Source organism: Amblyomma americanum, chromosome 8 (assembly GCF_052857255.1).
Source record: "Amblyomma americanum isolate KBUSLIRL-KWMA chromosome 8, ASM5285725v1, whole genome shotgun sequence".
In the NCBI taxonomy this organism is placed as follows: Eukaryota; Metazoa; Arthropoda; class Arachnida; order Ixodida; family Ixodidae; genus Amblyomma; species Amblyomma americanum.
Window position 1 is genome coordinate 36,791,558 of NC_135504.1, and position 23,562 is coordinate 36,815,119.

Sequence of the window (23,562 nt, forward strand, 5' to 3'; positions counted from 1 at the left end):
TCCATTCAGCACTGCGTTTTCCATATGTGGTCGCCTGCGGTTCAAATACCGCAGCATCTGCTCTCAAAAGTCTCATTACGTGCAAGTATAATTGTCGGCCAGTTTTTTATTTGTGGTGGTGCAGTGCTGATCTGCTGTAGCAAGCATTTCTAAATTCCTTCTTCAGTTTTGTCATGTTTTTGTACTTGCATTCCTCTGCAAAGATAGCGTTTAAAATGACATTGTGATGTGTGGGTAGAAAATTTATTCTTCCGTCCAACTGCGTTGCCGCAGGCCTGTTGAAAGCAGCAGTTACCTACACAGTCGTTCGATTTAGCTCTGGTAAGCCAAGTCCTCCAGAGAACTTTGCAGTGAACAATTTTTGCCACTATTGGACTCCCGATTTCTTGTGAAACCAGGGGTGGGCATTTTGGCAAGTCCATATGGCATGTGTCTGGAAATGTCTCGCCACATTAAGTTTTGCATAAAATATTGCACAAAAGAGTGTCAGTGGATGATGTGTAATGGGTTATGTAAGGCCTTGGCCACAAGTCTGCGGCCCGCATCGTTGGCTCTTGAGCTCTATAGTAGAGCCATGTGACCTGAGGATTTTTCACCAATGCTGCACGTGACTACAAACATTGTACATGGAATTAACCCACAGAAATGGGTAGCTATCAAAGTCATCAGTATTATGAACAAAATATTGTGATTGAGGGCTTGCTTGTTTTTTCTTCAGTTGCTTGGCTTTCCCTTTGGCACGGTGGGCAGCCCTCTGGATTTGATTGCTTTAGGAGCATTGGTCACACTCGCAGAATGCAATTTATGCCTCTTGATTTGCAGCTACACGGCCAAGATAAATCCACAGAGCTGGCCATATGGAGTCAGCCCACGACCCTGTTTCAAGACTTCCTGGCGGTACCGGAATCAGATGCTCACCACCATCCATCAGGTATGTGTGTGCTGAGCTGGGCTTCTGTTTTTGCTTGCTTATGTGTCGTTGCTGGCTTACTTATAGTGAATTCGACCGATCCGCAGTGGTGAACGCATGTTCTACTGGTCAATCAGTACACTAGAACCCCTCTATAGTAAAGTAGCTCGGACCAGCAAAAATCTTTGCTATATCAGGGTCTTTACTGTATCAGTTGTTGGTGATGACATGCCTTTAACCATGCTGTCTGGCTGGTTACTAAGCACGAAGTATTGATTTATAAAAGAAACTCAGAAATACCTCACATCCTGCCCTTATTGTCCCTTTATGTGATATTTATTTTCAGTTATCAGATGTTATCACCATTTCGACTTGGTTTATGTCTTGTGGAAGTACCACATTTACACAAATACAACATGGCTGGCTACAAAAATAAAGCGAGTTTGATTCCATGTGAAAATCTGAGCTTTGCATGATCACGGCATCGTCTTCTGTGGCCTCAGCGTCATTTAAGAGGCAGTACTTTAGAAATATGCGCGGCACAGTCAGGTGGTGACTAAAACTCAAAAAGCACCGTTTTTTCTTATTTTGTATCTATTTGCCTTGTGATCCTACACTTCTCGCGGACTGCGATGTCATTATTCCGTGGGAAGTACATCGGCACGGCCAGACACTCTTTACTATAGCCGTTTCCTCGAAAAAAAATCTTTGCTACAGTTGAACCCCGCAATAACGAAATTGCCGGGGGCGAGATAATTTTTCGTTTTCGCGAGAATTTCGTTATCGCGAAAACTGGACTACAGATGAATAGGTACGAACCTGAGCAAGCGGAAGCGAAATTTTATTTGAAAAAATCTGTGATCGTCGTTTGCCTTTTCTTGCTTTGCAGCAGCGTCAAAATCCTGCTCTCGCAACTTAGCAGGCTTTCCATCGCAATATCATCGTCGTGAGCGCCGATGAACAAACGTATGGTGTCGAGAGCATCGAGCACATCCCGCGGACATGCCTCCTTTTTCTCGAGCTGATCGTTGCCACCTTCGTCATCGCTCTCCTTGGTCATGCCACACACACTCTTGACGATGGCGTCATCTGTCAATTCCTCATGGACAATTACATCTTTATCCACAAAGGGGAAGTCGTCCAATGCCTCCGGCACAGTCTCGTCGACACCACGCAGCTCCTGCCATGCGCTGACCAGTGCGGCCTCTTCTTCTGGCAGCTGCGGCCCTGGCGATGCGGCGAGCTGCTCAGTAGCGAACCCCGCGTGCTGGAACGAGTTCCGAATAATGGTTGCTCTTGTTGCTATCCACGCTGCGGCCACCATTTCCAGGGCAATAAACAAATCCACTTCTAACGGGCGCTTCATCTCGATGCTCAATAGCAGTCGTTGAAGAAGTCTCCCTCGGTATGTACACTTCACACTACGTATCACACCTTGGTCTAAGGGCTGAATCACGGAGGTACAGTTCGGGGGGAAAGATATCGGGTGGACGTTTGTCAGAGTCGTGTCATCAACGTGATGCGCACTGCAGTTATCTAAGAACAGGCACACAAACCTTCCTGCTTTTCGGATGCCACCATCGAATGCATCCAGCCAACTCCCAAAGATGGTGCGGGTCATCCATGGCTTATAGTTGGCTGTGTAATGTACAGGCAGCCTGCGATTGCCCTTAAAGCAATGAGGCTTTTTGCTTCGGCTGATGACGAGGAGCGGACGCTTATCAGAGCCGTCCATGTTGGAGCACAGCAAAAGCGTAACGCGTTTCTTGCTGTGCTTCCCGCCATGGCATCGTTGCCCTTTCAGTTCCAGTGTCTTTGATGGCAGCATCTGGCAGAACAAGCCAGTTCCGTCGGCGTTGTAAATGTCGCAGGGCTTGTGTGCTGCTTCGATGTCTTCGTTTTCGCATCCAAGTTGGTGCTGATTCTGTGTCGACGCTTGCCGATTCACCCGAGAGTACTTTGGCAACAATGTTATGCCGTGCCTTAAAACGGCTCAGCCAACCGGCACTCGCCTTAAAAGTGTCGTGCCCTAGTTGGCACACGAAGGCGAGGGCTTTTTGCTGCACTAAGGTTCCGGACAGTGGCACCTTGTTTGCTCTCTGTTCCAAGAACCAGGCATACACAGCCTTGTCGACATCTTCAAAAGTTGGCGTCACCGTCTTGTGCTGCGCACGTGCTCCATTCTCCAGAGCAGCCAAGATGCTGCCTTTGCACTTCAATATCGTCGACAGCGAACTGCACGGAATTCCAAACTCTTCAATTATCCATTTTCTTCCTTCCTTTAGCAACTTGAGCGATGAGTTCCGCCTTTTCCTGAAGCGTCAGAAACTTCCGCTTTTTGGTCGGAGGCATCTTCTCAGCACGTCAACACGCCAGACAGAAAGAAAACAATGGATGTGTGGCCTGCTAGGCCGCAATCAACACAAACATCCGCGATGACAATACGGCTGTGCCCGTTTGAACCGATTCGCAACAAATCAGCGCCCACCAAAAATGGCTTTTTTTTTTTTTTTTTTCAAACGACAGGTGCGCAGTCGTCATCATCAGCAACTTGTAAACAAACATGGCCACGTCCGTAAATGTGCTTGCTGGTAGCGTGGAAGCGCCGAAAATGTTAAAAGTGGTGTACTAAAACGCGTTCCAGCGCTTTATTTTCCTGTTGTGGCTTACGACTGAAGGAAACGTTTGGACTGCTACTTCAAAAACCTTCATTGTTGTGAGACGGAAGTCGGAAAGCGTTTTCGTTGTTGAGAGAAATGAAATGCATTGAATCTTATGAACGTTGGCCGGGTCCACGAAAATATTTCGTTCGGTCGAGAAATTCGTACTTGCGGTTTTCATTATTGCGGGGTTCAACTGTATAACCGAAAAAAAATGTTCAGTCGTCTGTGGAAGGCGAAATGGGACTGCAGCTTCACTTTACTATATCCGAGTTAACTATAGCGGGATTCTACTGGTATTGAGTTTGTGGGCTCCATGGCTCGTGTCGGAGCAACTTGCTATGCATCGGAGTGCTCTCTTGGTCCGCTGAACAGACGCACATTTGACGAGAATTGTGAGAGTGAGATCCCGTCTCTTCCTGAATGCCCAGGCTGGGTTTGCTCTTCCTTAGCATGGTTTGAGACATCGCCAGATAACCCTGGATGTTTGTTACATATCTGACTGTGATGTCGTGTCTCTTCAGCTAGAGTGGTTGCACTGTGATTAATTCGGATTGCGGCTGAAGAAGCTCAGGGAGCGAAACCAGCGGCGATGGTGAAACGTATATCCCCCAGGGTATGTTTATTAGAAAATGTATTTCTTTAATCACCTCAAAAACAGTTGGCGACTTTTGATCCAAATCGCCTAATTTTGAAAAAATGTAACCGCTGAATGAGGTACAAAGGCATTTATTGACGATTTCATGGCATAAAAATGACAATTAGCATTTCTTGGCACAAGGTCTGGACAGCTCGTTTCTGAGGGCTCGCAGAAGGGGGCTGCTGCCCAGGGCCTCGCCTTGGACAGTAGGAGAAGGTGGCCCATTTATTCTAACCTGCTTAGTATATGGAACCATGGGCAACGGAACTTCGAGCGACATGTATGAAGCGAGAAAACCAGAACGAGTAGACGGGGCCCCCCGCCTAATGTAACAGCATGCGCTTAGCCTGATCATTTGGTGAGAGCTTGTCGAGCTGCAAAAACAGGAATCCCCCGCCACCCCGGAGGGGCCCTCTTTCTTACGAAGCGACGTAGGTGCGTTTGCTTGGAAGAGTTTTCATGGTTTCCTGTCAGTGCGTCTGTTCAGATAATAATCATGTTCCCACCTTCAAAGTGTGCCTCGAGAGGACGAATGAGACGGCTTCTCGTTGAGGCAACAGAGAAGTACAGGCGCCCCCGCAGCAAGAGATATGTTGCGAGATTCTCCAAAGTGACCCTGCTAAGTGGCCAGACGTTATCACTGACAGCATTCGGAGTGCATACCTAGAGAAAGGGCCATTGTATTTTCAAAATCGGGCAGAAAATTTTCCGTCTTCCGAAAGGCAATACAAAACTCAGAAACGCTATTTGTCACTCATCTTTTCGTGCGAAAGGCTGTAAATGGGGAGGTGTACGAGCGACACTGGTTAATGTACTCGGAGTCCAAAGGTTCCGTTTACTGTTTCATGTGCAAACTATTTTCGGTTTCAAGCAACGCCAATGCTTTCACCACGCACGGCTTTTCTGATTGGAAAAGAGCAGAAGAAAAGGTTTGCGCACATGAAAATAGCGTCGAGCACCGGAACTGCGTGGCAGCATGGCTCGCCCGCTTTAACTCAAGCAGTACAATTGACAAGGAGCTGGTAAGCATCTTGTCACTGAGACCGCTTACTGGACAGAGGTGTTGAAGCGCGTAGTCATTGTAGTTAAGCTTCTAGCTGAGCACAACCTAGCGTTTAGGGGCGGTGAGGAGATTTTTGTTTGATCCCTTTCTAGAGGAGCACATCAAATGCTACGGGAAGAAAGGAAAAGGTCACCCATCATATCTGTCAAAAACCATTTGTGATGAAGTTGTCGAGCATATGGCAAAGGTTGTCAAGGAATGTCTCGTTGACGAAGTGAAACGTGCAAACTACTTCTCTTTAATTGTTGATTCGACTCCACACCTTACTCATGTTGATCAGCTGTCAGTTGTTTTACGATACTATTTAAATGGAAAAGTGTACGAACGCTTTCTTGGATTTGTTCCAATCGAATCGCATACCGGCCTGAACATTTTCGATACCGTGATGTCCCTCTTTATGACCAATGGCGGCTGCATTTTTATGGAGGAAAAACGCTAAGGTGCCCGTGTGCTGTGCGATGTCAGTGCACGTTAAAGATCCCCAGGTCCTCGAAATTATTCCGGAGCCCTCCATTACGGCACCTATTCTTCCTTTCTTCTTTCACTCCCTCCTTTATCCCTTCCCTTACCGTGGCGCGGTTCAGGTGTCCAAAGATATGAGACAGATACTGCGCCATTTCCTTTCCCCAAAAACCAATTATTATTATTAGTCCACCGGGATATGTGATACAGGGGCCTTAATTTTTGTTTTTAAGGAAAGGACACCTGTCTCACATATCTCTGTGGACACCGGAACCGGGCCATAAGGGAAGTCTCATATCGGTGGACACCTGAACCATGCCACAAGGGAAGGGATAAAGGAGGGAGTGAAAGAAGAAAGGAATAGGTGCCATAGTGGAGGGCTTCGGAATAATTTCAACCACCTGGAGATCTTTAACGTGCACTGACATCGCACAGCACAGGGGCGCCTTAGCGTTTTGCCTCCATAAAAGCGCAGCCGCCGCTGTCGGGTTGGAACCCGGGTACTTCGGATCAGTAGCCGAGCGCCCTAACGATTGAGCCACCGCAGCGGGTACCGAGAAACGGCCGAAGCTAGCGCTTTGTCGGCGTTGGCCTGCGTCATTAGACAGCTTTAGTATAGCGTTTGCGTTCTTTTCGTACGCAACATGCAAGACTGTTGCGCACGCTAAATCCAAAGCGCGAACGACGCTTTTAAATGAGCGTTTGCGGACTGTTCCGGAACGCGCTCAGTGGACAAACAACACACAGGTTCAGCCACGTTTGGGTAAGTACCTAGCGCCACTACACGTCAGGAAAAAGAAAAAAAAAACTTGAGGCCGATTTGATCCAAACTAAGCCATGACAAAGCGCGCGCTTTTTGCCGTCTGCTATTTCTTTGGGGGTTGTAGGGTGGCTAGAGGTCTCGATTTGGCTGCACTAGTTCACAAAAGTGCCGTGTCAGTGTAGTGCCAGTTCTTGCGGCGCGAGTGTAGCCCGATGCTAATGCTGTCGGTGCAGCGGCCAAATCGAGTGCAAACGTGCAGAAACTTTCGTCTGCTGCGGCCATGCGTTGGTGTTTGTATATATGCACAAAGCTGCATTGAACGCTGTGCATTTGCTCGAAGTGGCACATCTCGTGGAGCAGCTATAAAATTTGTAATTCGGCACATCTGGTGGAGCGGCTATAAAATTTGTTAATTCCAAAAGTGGCGAAGAATTTGACACCGTTTTTTCGTTGCGTTAATTGTGCAAAGTGGCGCAGGCCCGTCGTCTGTCACTGATTCAACGGGTACTGTGTAGAGGCAACAATGAATTCGAGAGGTTATTCAGAGTACCGCTCGAGACGATCTTTTACAGTCCATACGCGTGATTCAGGCTGCTTCCGTTCTATCGAAAAGTGACTACTGTTGTCCGCCAAGAGTTGCCTGATCTATATTTGAACTCAATCGTGTTCACTTTCGGCGACGTGACTGTCAGAGACCAACTGGCAGGCGAAGGTGTTGGCTGACGGCGACTTCAAGCCCAGTAGCTGTCGTAAGCGGAGGTACTGATGTCGCGGCAGGCCACAAACGTTGCGATCGCCCACGTATTATAAAAAATTTCACAATCTTCCTCTTATGGAAGCGCTCCATCGTGCTGCGTCTGTAATAATAATTGCACACAAAAGAGAAATGGTGTAAGCAACGTGCGAGGCTGGACAGAAAGACGAGAACCCATACGCAGTACGTACTAGTGCGCCATGACAGCCAGTCGCTTACGCGCGTACACAGACACGCGCACACACGTACGTACACGGTCATTTCACCTGTTTGGCGAGGGCCCGGCGCAGGTGCCGCGTCTTTCACGGGTACGCGGCCGTCTCAACCATGGTCTCAACGCCGCTCACTAAAACAAGCATAGCCACCGTAGCATGGCCGCGGAGCCGTCTGCTACGGAGCGCACCAAGCACCTTGCACTACTTGCACGAAAACTCGCCAGGAGGCTAGTGCAGCAGTGCAGAAGAACTCGTGCAGCACGAGGCCAAATCGAGTGCCGAAGTGTAGGTGGCACTAGCTGCACTGTCGAATCGAGTGCGAGAGTGCCGCACTTCCTGAACTGGTGCAGAAAGTGCAGCCAAATTGAGGAGACCTTAGAACTTTCAGATGGTTCCTCCAGCTTCCACGCCATGCCCTCATACCTAGCCTAAGACCTACGGAACTAGAGACCTGCACATTTGGCGGGGTCCTATGGGACTGCGTGCGCCAACTTTCGTTAAACTTTTCGGCCGTTGAGGGCACTCGGTTGACCTTTTCGTCTGTCATCATCATCGTCTGCTTTCGACAAATGATTTCTCTCCTCTCACTGCCTCGCTGTGCATTTGTCCCGTCTTATTATTTTTAAAACTAGTAATGAAGAATGCAAATGTGGCATTTCTTCAAATCCTAGCGGTGAATATTTTGTTTGCGCGCATGCCAGACGTGAGACTTTCTGGCATCTTTGCTAGGCAATGGATGAATGATGAATACTCACAGCGTAGACAAATGACAATACTATTACATCCTTGAAGTAAAATACTGACGCCATCTTGATCAGCAGGTTAATTGTAGCGCCAAGCCGCCCGTAGCTGCCGTTCCCTAGCGGCAAAAGGCATGAACTAGAACGTGCACGCTGGAGCAGTGCGAAATGTGCAGGTCTCTAGTTCAGTAGGTCTTGCTCAAGCCATACAAAAATGACACAAACGGCCGTTGCCATGACGACAGTGTAAACAGTGTAAGGCTTACCGGCTTGAAAGTAGACTGCTATTTTAAAATGACCGACAATTATTCACATATAACATTGTGTCCGAATGAGATAACAAGAAGCGGCAGCTAATGCAACCGTTTACAGCCTGTTGAGCGCCGAATAACGTAATGACGATAGATATTAGAACCGAAACGGACAAACAGGGTGCCGCCATGTTGCCTCCGTAAGCCCCGCAAAGACGACACGGTTTAGGCCTAGCGACTGGAGCCGAAATCGGCATTGTATCCGGCGATACGCGCTCGGCGGTGGCTTGCGTATAATGAGAGGCGTTTTGCCTGTCATCGAAACGCCACTTGTTCGCGGTCTTACTGTAGAAAAGTCGGGGTTGCGGCGCGTTCTGCCGCGGGTAACGCTGACCTCGCTTTGAGTTGCACGACCATTTTCTCCCGCGCTCGCCATTGCCGTGGAGCCGTACGCCTCCCACGCGCTTCGCTGCTACCTCTTTCCGTGCCCAGGACCGAGACTCGGCACGGGTGAGTCCCGCAAACTCCCGACTACTGTTCAAGTTCGTGCGTAACAATTTGCTTGTTTTTTTTTTCAGCCTTTAGCTTTTTGTAACTGGTTCCTCAGTTTTCGCGCCGTCCGCGACGCAGACCTTGGCAGCGCGCCAAGATGCTCCCGGCCGCCGATAACATCTCTTGTTTATACTTTCAGGGGAGCTCCTGTCGGAAGGAAGGAGTGGGAGGGGGCGCAGCGCGCCAAGATGCTGGTTGCCGCCCTGCCGCCGATAACACCGCCACTTGTTTATTTTTTTTTTTAGGAGAGCTCCTGCCAGAGGGTTGGCGGGAGGGGAGGGGGAGAGGGCGGCGCGGTCGGCGAACTTCGCAGAGCGCCAAAGCATAGTCATTCGCATTACGCATTTGTCACCGTCCTGTGTTTTTTTTTTTTTTAACCTCGCATAAAAAACTGCGCGCCTGGCCTTCAGGGCCGGTGTTCACCGTGTTCGCGTTATCTCGACGCGAATGGCCGGCGCCGCCGGGCTACCCCAAAATTGCCCGATCGCGTCAAAGTGAACGCGGTGCTAAATACCAGCGGCACGAACGCGTCTGACCGCGCGCGTTTGTTGTTTGTTGATGACTGAAGGACATTTGGAGGTATGATATGAAATATCGACCGTTCCAAAAAAATCTGTTGAAATTTTGTTTTCCCCGCATAATTAACCCCCCCCCCCCCCCCCCCCCCCCCCAACTGATTGATGTCAACTTTTCTGGATGAAAAGTGGGTTCATTACGCTAGTAAATACGGTATATGGCGGCTTGGGTATTGGCGGCGAGTGCGAACAAGGTCCGAAAAATCCAGCAGGCAGTTCCGGTGCGTCCGAAATTTCAAGCACTCTTATACATTGGCTCTATGGGCCATGTCGCAGTGCCGCGAAAAAGCCCGAATAATCAAGCATGTCCGAAAAATAAGGTGTCCGAATTTTTGGTCGTCGGCTGTACTGTACCCAATTCATGTAAATGGTCGACCGTTTATCTTGGATCATATTCTCCAGTATGCAGATTCTGTGGCCAACCCTAGGCCGATATAGCTCATATATTATACGAGTTCCCTGAGCACCTAGCTCCCACGAGCCTCTTAACCAAGCAGAATAGTTACCAGCTTCGATCCTCAAACCTAAAAGAGGGCCATGCATTGGGCTTTGGAAGTCGCAACACACCACTTCACGGATCCTCAAGGTCAAGGAGAACAGCAGAAGACTTGACACCACTCGAAGATCCGACAATTAATTGATTGTTCACAAAATAGTTTTATCATCCTGGTACCTGCACATTTCTTTCTTTCACTTCATAGAGAAGCACCTAATGTGACCCTTTCATCATTACTCTTGATTCCAGGGCCAGTATAATGTACGCATTCTTTCCCCTGCAATTCATGTTGCTCTCATCTCTGACTGGCTTTGTGCCGCTGTGATCGCAGGGTCGAAGAACTGTAGAGTATAACGAGAACAAAATTGGAGCAAAGTTAGTGCATTGTCCTTGCCCAGTTTTGTGTCTGTGGGTTGTCAGCATCACTTTGTTTCTGACTCTTGTATCAGTACTAACCATGGCCAAAGTAGTCAGCCTGACAGTTTGGGCCTTCCCTTCGCGCTTGGACATTCTTCCCTCTTTTTCCTGCAGGTGGCGCTGCAGTTGCGTGTTCTGTGGGCCAGCCTGCGGTGGGACGACCTGCAGGCTAAGCCCCCACCGGGCGGCACCAACACCCTGACGACCGAGAGTGATGTGCAGACCACCGAGCTGCTCAAGAGGCGGGACATCGGCCCCTTTGGCCTGCGCTCCGAGTACCTTGTGCGCCGCATCACAGTGCCCATCGACTTGCCCTCCAAACCCCGAGGTACGATACGAGCCGCTTGCTCGGCGCATATGGGAAAGGAAATCTCGATTAAGGCAGGATGGGTCCAGAAGGGTTCAGTCCTGCCTTCTTGCTGCTGATGCAGCTGCAAATTCACCAGCTAGCCAGAATTTATACCGCATCAGCTCACTCATCTTGGCTTAGTGCACGTGGCAGAAATCGGCATACTCGAGTACTGAGTCGTGAGGGAATGATGTTGCATTGCGGTCATGATAAAGTGCACTGGGAACATCAGTGTGCACAAATTCGTGAAGTCCAAGGATTGGGCCATGTGCTAGGAGTAATAAACAATATCTGTGAGTGGTGCTTGGAACCATCTTTCTCGGTCATTCCGTGTGGCCCAGCCCTGTTGAATCAGGGGGGCCATTTACCTGTACAGGCAGTGGAAATGTGCACCAGTACACATGCCTTCCTTGCATGTGCAGTGTACGGTTGGCTCAGCACCGACTATGTACTTTCTTTGGCTATATACATAAAAGGTTCGTGAAAACCTAGTGCTAAGTGATCAGTTCGGGGTCAAACTTTTCAGATCCTTATCGTTTAAATTTGTAGCGTTCGATTATTTTGACGGTCATACTATTCTCACTTGCCACTCACTGGATGTCATGGAATGGCGGCATAGAATGAGGTTGTCATTTCATTGGTATGCAGAGAAAGTGACCCCTCAGCGGACGGGTCTGAGGGAGCGGCGACGACCCGAGTCGCCCCAGCACAAGGGACCCACGGTGACCGAGGTGTGGGTCGCCGAGGAAGACCTGGAACTGTGGGAGATTCGGCAGTTTGGAGAAAAGTGAGTTCCGCGCATTCCCAGAAGGCTCTTGCCGTCAACAGCGATCTTCTTTCAGGGGAATGGATTTTGTTCTTTGCTTTCACGCTCTTACTTTCACTCGGGCCGTGGTGCGTTACTGTTGCATTGAGCAAGTAACGTAAACCTCATCGAATTAAGAAGGATAAATGGACTTGTCGTAATGGCTCCGTGGGAGGCAGTGGCGTCCAGGTGCGGAGCCCTACGCACGAGATCATGTCATGGCCGTAGTGGCAGCATTTCGACAGAAACAAGCTACAAAAGACGGCCCTTTGTTATATGATGTCCGTGCAGGTTAGGAACCCGAGATAATCGGACTTGATACAGAGCCCTTCAATACGATGTTTCTCATAGTCCATGTGTTGCTTCGGGGCATTAAACCATGCCATATAAACTTCATTTGTGGCCCTTTGCCCTGTTATATTGCATTTCTGTTCAGCCATAGTTGAGTGGGGAGTAATGAGTGGGGCTCCTCTGTTGCGGCTGCAGGATCGAGAAGCAGCAGCTGGCAGTGCGCGAGAAGCTGGCCCAGGCGCACACCCTGCACAGTGCCGACAAGATCCGCGCCCAGATGGAGGCCCAGCTGAAGCAGCAGCGGCTGGCCATGCAGCAGAAGAGGCTGCAGGAGGGCGGCACCGCCACCTCGGCCACCAAAACCAGTGTGCCGGGAACCAAGACCATCACCGTCACAGTGTCCACGCCGCAGGCTGCCGCCAACCAGACGCTTACCAAGGTGGGGGCAAAGCACACCTGGGTTGTTGCTCTTGTGATAGCACTTTTATTGTGTTATTTGCCTTTCACTCAGTGGTAATATCTGTGAGCAGGCATAACTTGGGGAGTCTGTAGCGCATCGGTGCCCGGTTAGGGTTTGTTTATTTTTTTTCTCTCCGATTAATGAGGGTAAACTGTTATTCAACCAGGAATGTCACTACACCACGAAGGCCACATTGATTCAGCGCTCTTTAATTTGGACGTAGCTCAGCTCATACCAGTTCAGTTCGGACAGAATCCCAATGAGAGCCCCTTTAGAAGTATGACTGGCACATGAAGCGATCTTCTAAATATGCCTGCTCAAGCGATGAAGCTGGTGATGCCAGCGATTGCTGAACCCTTTGTAGCGTATGGGCCACAGTGCTGCCCGCACATATGTGACGTGCGCGCAACAGCAAACGTGACGGTGGTCAGGGGCCGTCACCAAAAAGATTTCAGGGGCATATTCATTCAGGGTCAGGGGGCCGTGTAGTTTGTTTAATTTTTCTGAGCTTTGTGCTAGCACAAGGTTTAATAGCTATTGACCGCGCATTTGCCAGCTAACGGAGTGCAGTTGCGTGCCATGCTGGCATTGGTGCGGTTTCCCTCCCTCCTTCCAGTCTACCAGTGCACCAAACCCTCATGCTCATCACACGCTCTTCGCATTTAGTGCATGGGACCCCCTCACATGCAACCATGCCGCTTGTGAAGGTGCACGGTGTAAATCGTTTGGTGGAGCTCCCAAAAAATGATCAGAGCTGGACTTTTCGCATCTCGGAAGCAGAAAGCCAAGCCCAGGTTTGGGCCAAATAAATTTTGCAATAATGCGAACTGCTCTTGGCAGCATTTCGAAGACCATTCGATAATTTGACCTTTTGGATAATTCTTTTTTTTTTTTTCCAGTGCCTCGTATTTTCAAATTAACGAGCTTTTACTGTGTTTGCACACGTGTGAATAAAATTCAGTGTAGGCTAGATAACAGAGTGGTACTCTTACTTCTCGTTAATGTGCTATTTAAAAGGGCGCACCTCGTTTACTTTGCATATTTTGGCATCGCCATTTCATTCTGGCCAGACGTGAGCCTTGCATATACAGGGTGTCCCAGCTTACTTTAGCCAGGGTTTAAAAATATGCCGAGGCACTGTAAGACTATGTGACCAAATGCATTCTACTATCTACCGTATGGAGCATGTCACACTATTTTTCATATTGTGCTTAATTGCATAATTAGCAGATATTAATTAACGAATTTCGCAAGCAACAGAGATAGGCGAAAAAGGTCGATGAGAGAGTTGTAGAACAGTCCGCAAAACTTCCGTTGGAACAGTTTTTAACTCTGCATCTATTACGTATCAGCTTTCTTTTTCACTGACGGCAAAGGCCCGCGAAATACAAAAAATACTACGTGACATGCCCGCTTGTGCGTTGCAATTGCAGTGCTCTCAAATGTTCCGGATATGATCTAACAGATCATTTAGCCCGGTGTGTTGCTCCTTAAAAGGCGACAGGGCAGCGACGCAGCAGCTGGCTGTGCGAGTTACACCAGTGGTATGCCTCCCTCGCGGTGCTTGATGATAGCGACTAGCAGACGCAGACCTTATCGCTTGCGCTCCCGTAATCGCACAGCCAGCGCGTGCGTCGCAGCCCTGTCACCATTTAAGCAGCAGCACGCCCAGCTAAATGAGCTGTTTGTTTGTTGGGCAGAACGTTTGAGAGCAGTGCATTTGTGGCGCGCAAGCATGCATGTCATGTGCGGTATTTTCTTTTGTATTTCGCGGGCATCTGCAGAGAGCGAAAAAAAGCCGATCCGTAATAGATGGAAAGTTAAACACTGATCAGTGGGACATTTCGTGGACCATTCCACAACTTTCTCATTAGACTATCTTCGTTGCTAGTGAAGTTGGTTAATTAATCCCGACTAATTGTGCAGTTAGGTCCATTACAAAGATAGTGTGAGTTGCTCCATACAGTGGCCAGCAACATGCATTGGGTCGCGTCGTCTCAAGAGTGCCGCGGCATATTTTTAAACCGTGGCCAAAGTTATCTGGGGCACCCTGTATATCATTTATGGGGGAGGCTGCAAAAAATAAATCACTGTAAATAAGCGTCAATCACTTGCCTGAGCATCACCAAATGTTGCAAGGGTGCTTTATTGTGATCCCGGGGCCTTTTTCCTCCCACCTCAGGTGGCCTTGGTGTCAGCTGGGAGCCCGCTCAAGGGCACCACACTCACCAGCCTGGTGGCGGCCACGCCTGGCAACCCCGGCGCAGGCCGGGCCGTGCGCCGCATCTTTACCACGCGTCCCGTGGGTGCCGCCAACAGCGCAGACGGCACTGCTAAACTCCCCATCAGCGCCAGTACACCGACGCTGATGCCCAAGACCACGGCAGGCGGGCCCCAGCAGATCGTGGTGCGGGCCCCCGCGGGTGCGGGCCAGACCCGGCCGGCGGTGATTGCGCTGAGGGGAGTGGTGCCCGCTGCTGCCGGTGGCACCAACGCGGTGATCCGCCCCCTGGGAAACCCAACGGGTGCGGCCGCTCCCGTGCGGGCCCAGATTCAGATCATTCAGGGCCCCAATGGACAGCTTCAAGTGCGGGGACTCATGCCAGGTGAGTGGCTCTCACCTCGTCATCAGATTTAGTGGAGGTGGTTGGTAGGACTTTATTAATTCAAAGTCTGCCAGACCACAGGCAATATTGCAATGAATAGGATTTTTTAGTTAGCTGATAGGGAATAAAATTAAACAGCATGTAGAAAACTGTTGGCTGAGAACATTACATTTATTTGTAACATGATTGTCTGAAGTGGTCATCAACACAGGATTTCCAAGTTTTGTTGTTCACAGCAGCTGTGGTCTGGTTTTCTTCTAGGCTAACTATGCGTAGTACTCGAAAGCTATCATTGCTGCCTTCAACAATGCTGTGGTTGGCATTTCAGAATAAACCTTCGTGCTGTGTTATCAGAGTAGAAAGTGGCTCAAGTTCGAGCCACGGTACATGCAGATGTGTTTGCCTTTTTGCCCTCTTGGCCATGCTGCATCCTCAACCTTGCTCGCAGGTCAGCAACTCATCCGGTTGCCAGACGGTCGCCTGCAGCTGCTGACGTTGCCCGTGCAAACAGCGCCGGCAGTCACCACGACTGCGGCCGGCACAGTGGCGAACACCACACAACCACAGACCATCCAAATCACCACGATTCGTCCACCCATTTCCATCGCTCCGGCCACGGGGGTGGCAACCGCAGTGGCTGCAGCCCCGGCTACGGCCACAGCAGCAGCAGCACCTGCCGTGGTTGCAGCACCAGCACCTCAGGCAGCTGTTTCTGTCGCACCAGCTGGCACAGTTCAAATTGTCTCGCAGCCATCTCAACAAATCAAGGTTAGATGCCGAGGAGGTTGACTAAGAGTTGAGAAGCAACGTTATTTGCAGAAGCTATGGCAAATGAGGATACATGCTGTCTTATTGTATTTTTGCATCTTATTCAGTGCTGCCTTGCTCCTTATGTGTGCGTGCAAGATAGAGAAGAAAGAGAATCTTGCGGCCGTTAATTGTGTCCACACCAGTGCTAACAGGTGAAAGATGACGAAACAGCAACAAACAAGTGGTGGCGTTCTTTTGTACACTAAAACCTCATTAATTCGTTGTCATTGCGACCGTGAAAAATATCGAATCAAGCGTGTTTTCGAATTATCTGAACACAGTGAAAGAACCGGACCCAGGAAAAATATTTTGAGGTGTGAGCCTTTCCTGGAACTTCACGATTATTTTAAGTAACTGGAGATGTTTACCCACGGTGCACCACTGAAAGAACCGGCGCAGGCCGGTGTGGCGCATGGTCTACTCATCGTGGCTACGGAGCAAGAATGGTACATCGCTTCTTGGAAAATGCGCTGATGCTGCTAGGGGTGTGGGGGTGCTCCGACGCCAGCGCCTCTGGTACTCATTGAGTTCAGGAAGTGCCAAAAGCAAGTGACATTAGAGCAAGAGCAAAAGCAAGTGACTTTTAATATAGCGCGCCACGACTGCGCATGTGTAGATAGTCCTGATGCCGTAGGTGTGCCCACAGCTGGTAGTCATCTGACACCCTCAGGGCTATCTGCGTATACACACTGATGGCGTGGTAAGCAGTGGCGGTGCGGGCTATGGTAAAAGTAGAGAGATTTATAGCACAATACACTACTCCAATCCGCTTCTGTGTGTGGGACCCACCTGCATCTGCGCAGTGACAGGTGAGCGCCCCTCGAGACCATCTGCGCATGTGCAGCTGGCGCATTGCGGAACTGTTCATGGATCGCACTGTACTAGATATCTCTAGCATATTCAAACCAGTATCCTCTGCTGCATTGCAGTGAAGCACGTCTTCTCACCTTCAGGCGCGCTTCTCGATGGCCCGCAAGCCGTATCGTTGGCCAATTTTCGTGCTGGGAGTATGAGGAGTTAAGACGCTTCGCCTGTCAAGCACACCAGCATTGCTCTGCAGTGTCGCCTCGTGGGTCCGATAGGGCTCATAGCAAAATCAGGATCAGGCATTCCCGCATGGCACCCCAGGTCTTCAAATTAACCAGGCTGGGGCAGGTCACCGCTTCAAATTATCCGGTAAAATTTACATAAGAATTTGTGGGTCTGCAGAATTTCTTTAAATTAACCGGCTTTAAATTAACTGAGTTCGAATTGTCGAGGTTCTCCTGCAGTTTTAGTTCTTCGGATTCCAGATATGATGGATCCTAGCCAACCAGTCCAAATACATGTGGTCATCAGCCAGTTTTGTTTCATGCCTCTTCATTCTAATTTGTGCAATGTTTGTTTGTGTTAGCTTCAGTGAGCATGTGTAACTTAGCTTCATTATTATCCCCCATAGCATCAGTGCTGTAACCCGCACCGCAGTGTTTGTAATGTAGGCACTAAGCTGTGCTACTCTGAAAAGCAGCCCACAGTGTCTTGTTTCTCGCGACGCAGGCGCAGCCCACTGTGCTGCTGTCGACAGCGCTGCCCGTCAGCTCTGCTGCGGCTGGTGGTGCTGCGGTGGTCTCCACAACCCAGGCAGCCCTGGCGCCCAAGCTCATTCAGATCAGGCCCCAGTTGAGCAGTGCTGTGGCACAGCAGTTGCTGCAGGCGACGCAGCTCAAGGGTCAGTGTCTGCCTTCAACCTGCATTTGCTCTCGCACAGAGACTGCTCAAGAGCTCCAGTGCTGGTTAAGTTGCATGGATGCTAAGGTCAATCCCGTGCTTTCGCACTTTCTGTAAACATCAGTCCTTGACCCATAACTTTCCTGTTGCGCTCAACAAATACTATTCTATTCATGAATACAATATCAAGCAGCTGCATTCCTATTTTGCTAATTTATGATTTCTACTGCCATTTTTGTCCTGTTGGCGATATTTCATATTGAATTGCACTTTGATGTTATTACTCTTTTGTTCTTGTTTTGCTTTGTGTGAGATCTCTTTTTTGTGATATGCATCATGTATGCTAAATGCTGCGTGTATGCGATGGAAATAGTATAGATCAGTTTCATTTGTGAACTTTTTGGGCGAATGTTTATTTATCTCTTTTTTGTAAACACACGCTACTGCCATGTATTGGGTCACCTGGGCCTAGTCAAGCTCATAGCTTTTAGCTCAAGAGACCTTTCCAATTTCTGGGGAAAAAAAAAAAAAGTGTGTGTGTGTGCGTGTGTGTGTGTGTGTGATGGAGTACAGTCAGCTCTCACTAATTCAAACTTCAAACAAATCTTCGGCCCCAGTGAAGTTTGAGTTACTGAGAGCTGACTGTACTCCATCAGATACATACATACATACATATATTTTTTTTTTTCCAGAATTGGAAAGGTAAACAGCAATAAACAGCAGCCTTTTTAATAGACCTGACGTTCAAAGGACCAACGCACTTAGTCAAATAAACCAGATGTTTGAATTGAGCAAGTTCGAATTAATGAGCATTCACTAAAGTCGCATGTGTGCAAAGTTTGCATTTGCCTCCCGCCAATACATTCACAGTTTTGTCCTTCTGGGAGTAAATGCCATTTGGTTAAGTTGTTCTTAGGCATTAATCACATTTATAGGTGCTGCATTTTATACCGATGAACCTCATAGTAATGAAGTTGATGGTTTGTTGAAAGTGCATGATTTCAGTTGTTGTTTAGTTGTATCTATAGCAAATTACATTGCTACATTGCAATTCCCTCATCATATCTGTTGTTTCGTAAAGGCTGTCTCCCATAATGGCACCTAGCTAGAATGTAATGAGCACAACTTTAGGTTTCTTTTGCTACCTAACTTCACTGTCACCTTTGTGCACGTTTCTAGTCACATAGAATATGGTAGCCTATAGTATTTATATTACGGAAGAAAAGACCTTAAACGCTGCCTGCCAAAAAAAAAATGCCATGACTCCCCCCCCCTCTCCCAAAAGTGATAGCTCTCATCTCAAATCGTCCTTTAAAATAAAAAAAAATAGGTAATGATTACGCTTCTCAATGATGCGATCTTTTAGTGCCGCTGCTGCAGTACTCAAACCTTAGGTGGCCACACAGGGAACACGCAGTGCCGAACGGAGGCAGCCCTGGGTTTCGACTTGGGCAAACGACCAGTGTGCTGCTCTTCTCTGCTCTGCCGCTGTTTTCTCATTCTCCGTATTCCTCCTTGTACTTTGTTTGCTGTTGCCGTAGCCTGAGAGGGCCTGCAGCACTTGGCGCAAGCTGCATAGTTGCCAACCATCTCATAGTGGCGCCACCTCTGGGGAGCGATGCATACTTTATCGGTGACGTGATTGGCGAGCAGCCGACGGCATACGCTAGTCTTCTTCTCTACTCTGCACATTGCCACTGTTCCCTCCCTCTCCGCTTTCCTCCTCGCACCTTCTTGGCTCTCGCCGCATTTTTTCCTCCGCGCTAAGTTACATCAAGGTGGACGGTGACACTCAATGCAGGCACGGGCACCTAAGAGCTGCGCTCTAAAACAAACTTCCTGAAGGCACAACCCTTGCTGTTGGGGCTAGTTGGTAAGCCATGATCTCGCAAGGACCAGCGCAAAAGGACAGTGGAAGACGCACAAGTAATTTGTTGTTTGAGAACTATTCTTGGCAGGCAGGTGATGGTGTTTCCTCTGGCGATTTGCAGTTTTGCCAGCGGGTCGGCCCCTGGTGCAAGCAACGACGGGCACTGCCACAGCTGCCACAACTGGTGTGCGGCTCCAGGCAGCGACAGTGAGCATCCCGGGACTGGCCACCATGGTGGCTAGCCCGGGCTCGACTGCGGGTGCAGCGACAACACCCGTGGTGGCCGCAAAGGCCGTGCTAGCACCTGCCACCGCTGTGAAAGGTTGGCAACACTTTTTGCTGCACTTCTGATGCCAGTGGATTGCACCCTTCATTGTACCTGTTGCATGTGGCGGTTGGAGTTAATATTTTGGTGAATAGCACCAGAAACAAGGACAGGTGGAGGCGGACACGCACCAATGCGTCCATTTCTACCTGTCTTCGTTTCTTGTGTTCTTTCACCAAGTTCCTGAACGGACTAGCCCAAGTTAACACCTAAATCTAGGTACTAATCCATTTCAAAATTTACAAATGATGATGCGGTTGTTGCTTCACACTGCATTTTGCTTTGTGATTATTTCGAGAGAATTTTTCTTCACTTGATATTTGTTGACCAGACATTTGAATTGAAGTGTGCTAACGTGCTAGATGTAGAAAACTACTTTATTGTAACACTACTTTTATCTCTGCTATTCTATAAAGCATAGTTTCATCTTTAGCCAGGGCTAGAGTTTGGCGGATGCAATGGTTGAGCAGCTCATTAAAAATGAGATTAATGAAGTGATTTAAGTGCATGAATGCCTTTACTTCACTGCTGGAGCTGTCGGTGACAGATGTCGACTGCCGTTTCCATCCGTAACAACTCGGGGCTCTTTTACACACGTGCATGTCTTGTTCCTGATCCGCAGACACGCTGGATCTAGCAGGTTGCAACTCGGTCCTTTGTGTTTGTCTTTGTCCTCGAAGTCTTGTTTGCCATGCTCATTGCGCCAGCAGTATCATTTGCAATTGCAAGGTGTTTACATCGCTTCTCTTTGCTCGTCTTAGCCATAGCCCCTGCCGCTGCTGCTGCTGTTGGAAGTAGCGCGGAGACGTCGACAACTCCCACCACCGTGGCGGCGGCTCCAACCAAGCAGGCTGAGCCCACCACTCCGGTTAAGCCTGAAGCACCTACGGCCTCACCCGTATCCTCACCACCAAATTCGCCGCAGCAGTTTGTCCTTACCCCAGCGATCACACAGCAGAGTAAGTGGATGCTGTTTTCACCCTGCTGTATCAAAGGTTGACGCTGTTTGCAGCAGCAGTCAAAATGCAGTGAAACCTCGATATAACGAACACGGTTGTTATAAATTATTGGCCATATCAAACTCCTCCTAAATAATTTTGACAAATGCGTGCAATTTCTACTTTATATATCGAACGCGGTTGGCCATGAAACGGATATATATCGAACTCCCCAGCGCCAAACTGTGTCCGTTCGGATGCAGGCAGCATGCTTCGCCACACTGCACAAGTGACTGGTGGTGCCGCGGCAAGCATTCGCACCAAGGTTTGCACTTTAATCTCGCACTCGCCAACAGCGGCGTGTAGGGTTGCAGTCCAGCAGTCAGCACGCCTTCTTGCCTCTGGCATCCGTCGATAGCACCCTGGAAGCAGCAGCGCATGTGTTTGTAAGCTTGTAGTAACAATCCTGCACTCGTGTCAGTGCTTGCAGAGGTGGTGAAAACGGCGATAGCTTTTGCTCTGACGTACCGCTTTCTACGCGACACGACTGTGTTGCGGGGAAGCCACCGTAGCCGGCGCTCATTTTGCGATGCTTTGCGGGGAAGCCAACCCAACTGGCTCTGTTTTTTGCGGCCTTCGGAATATCTGCAACTGCTTTCAAAACTCCACCAAAACCTGGGAAAACGTCTGTCTGTTTCTCTAGTAAGGATCGTCATATTGGCTGTCTCTTCAATCACTAAATTGTGCCACTGTCGCGCGCATTTTTGAAATTTTGTTACGAATTTCCGCTTTAGCAAACTATTTTATGGTTTATTTGTTTGCAATAACAAGGTTTCACTGTAGTAGCATTGTCCTCTCAATCGCATGTTGACATCTGTTTTTGAATTTAAAGAGGAGAGTTGCCAGTGGGGCCTTTATTGCATATCGGTTTCTTAATTTACGTGTTGCAGTGGACGAATTTTTATTGGAAATCTTGTTGTTAGGTACAGTAGAATCTCGGTGGGATTTACCTGCTGTGCGGCCATAGTTCGCTAGTACTCGTGCATACTGCGGGGACTTTGGCGGCGTGCATGGTGCGCGATTAGCGATTGTGCCTTTGGCATTGTGCGGGCCACGTACTGCCACTGAGTGTGCGCGCTGCGTACCGTACAATTAGCTTTCACGACTTTGGATATGTGTGGGTTGTGCTTAGTGCTGGAGGGTGGTTGTGGTTCGTGCGATTAGCGATCATGACTTTGGCGATGTGCGGGGCCACGCACCGCCGCTCTATCGCGATCGCGGCGTCCTGGGTACCCACCAGTTTTCCAACACCCACAAGCTGTTCTCCTATCCTGGTGCTCAGTTTTTGTGGGGTGGAACACTTGGTAAAATTGGGCTGACCCATTTCATGTTAGCCGTGGGGGTGCTATTTGTCTAAGCTACCATTGCGGCATCAAAATCAAATCTTTGTCATCGTGTTCACTGCGGGGCACTGCTCTGTCTTCGTGCAGTTGTGCGGCAGGCCCTGATGAACCCACAGACATCCCCCGAGATCCAGCAGAAGCTGCTGGCATTGCAGCGGCACCACCAGCAAATGCAGCGGACCCCTGCGGCCGTTTCGGTGCCAGCGAGCACGGGTCGCAGCTCATCCTCGTCGTCTTCCTCGTCTTCTTCGTCCTCCTCCTCCTCGTCTTCGTCCTCCTCATCGGGTGGCGGTGGCCCCACGACGTCATCCCCACCGGGAACAAAGGTCAAGACCGAGCACAAGGACGAGGGCCAGCGGTGAGTGGTGCCATCTCTTGTGAGAATTTAACGAAAGACGCGTAGTTCCTTCTTGTGTCTGTGACACTAGTATTTCACGCCACCTACGATTCAGTTGCCACATTGCCTTTTCTGGAAGAGAAATTTTTCACAAGATTGTCATAGAGGTGTGGCTTGGAGTCCCGCAAACTTGTGATTGCCAAGCAAAAAAGGGGGGGTCTACTTGTCAGTGATGAGCCGCCGCGGTGGCTCAGTGGTTATGGCGCTCGGCTTCTGACCCGAGAGACGCGGGTTCGATCCCGGCCGCGACGGTCGAATTTCTATGGAGGAGAAATGCTAGAGGCCCGTGTGCTGTGCGATGTCAGTGCACGTTTAAAAATCGCAGGAGGTAGAAATTTCCGGAGCCCTTCACTACGGCGTCCTTCATAGCCTGAGTCGCCTTGGGACGTTAAACCTTCATAAACCTAAAACTTGTCAGCGATGGGAGCCAGTTCATTTCGGGTTCGTTGGGTTGACAATGCCTGTCACTTTTAACTGTATTCATTTTAATGCTTTGTGTTCCGAAACGCTTACCCACATTGCGACTTTGGGTCCGAAACTATTTTGGCAGCTTTGGGTGCTGGAAAAAAAAAAAAACAGCAGCTGTGCAAGAACAACTCATGAGATGTCTATTTTTGGCCTTCCTTTAAGTGACTAGGTACTTAGCCATACTTGGGTGGAATTTTTGAGAAAAATGTGCACAGTTGAACTGGAACAAGCATGGAAAAGATTGTTGCAGGTAGGAACGGCCGTTTTGCGTTGTCGGGAGGGGCCTAACTAGGGGCTGTAATGGTTTAAGGGGGGACGCGGGTCTTGAAATCGCGAAAAATGGTCAAAAATGGCAATTTTCAAAAATTGCGATTTTGAAGTCTTTAATGTCCCAACTATGCCTCTACAAAATATTTTAGCTGAATTCCAACTCAAAGTATGAAAAAAACGGCAATTTAGAAACGTCGGTGAGCCGAAATTGAACGCCAAGCGCGAAGGTTTGCCCCATTTTCAAGCTGCCGTAGCTCCGCGCGACGCGAACCGATCGGCGCCATCTTGGTCTCGTTTGAAAGCTGGTTTCCCGCTCTCCAATTTGGCGCCTTACGGCAAGCTGTAGACCCTCGCACAGCGGAGCT

General features: G+C 49.2%; 1 protein-coding gene across 2 annotated transcripts in view; it reads left to right on the top strand.

Moving 5' to 3' along the window:
- E(bx) (nucleosome-remodeling factor subunit NURF301 E(bx)) overlaps positions 1 to 23,562 on the top strand; it is a 66,269-nt gene that overhangs the window by 23,579 nt on the left and 19,128 nt on the right. For both annotated transcript variants that reach the window (XM_077634481.1, XM_077634482.1), the window contains exons 15-24: positions 823 to 931; positions 10,613 to 10,826; positions 11,496 to 11,634; positions 12,139 to 12,382; positions 14,586 to 15,009; positions 15,458 to 15,777; positions 17,356 to 17,527; positions 19,518 to 19,718; positions 20,483 to 20,680; positions 22,150 to 22,420. In XM_077634481.1, the coding sequence (XP_077490607.1) occupies positions 823 to 931; positions 10,613 to 10,826; positions 11,496 to 11,634; positions 12,139 to 12,382; positions 14,586 to 15,009; positions 15,458 to 15,777; positions 17,356 to 17,527; positions 19,518 to 19,718; positions 20,483 to 20,680; positions 22,150 to 22,420 (2,292 nt within the window). The remainder of the gene's footprint in view (positions 1 to 822; positions 932 to 10,612; positions 10,827 to 11,495; positions 11,635 to 12,138; positions 12,383 to 14,585; positions 15,010 to 15,457; positions 15,778 to 17,355; positions 17,528 to 19,517; positions 19,719 to 20,482; positions 20,681 to 22,149; positions 22,421 to 23,562) is intronic.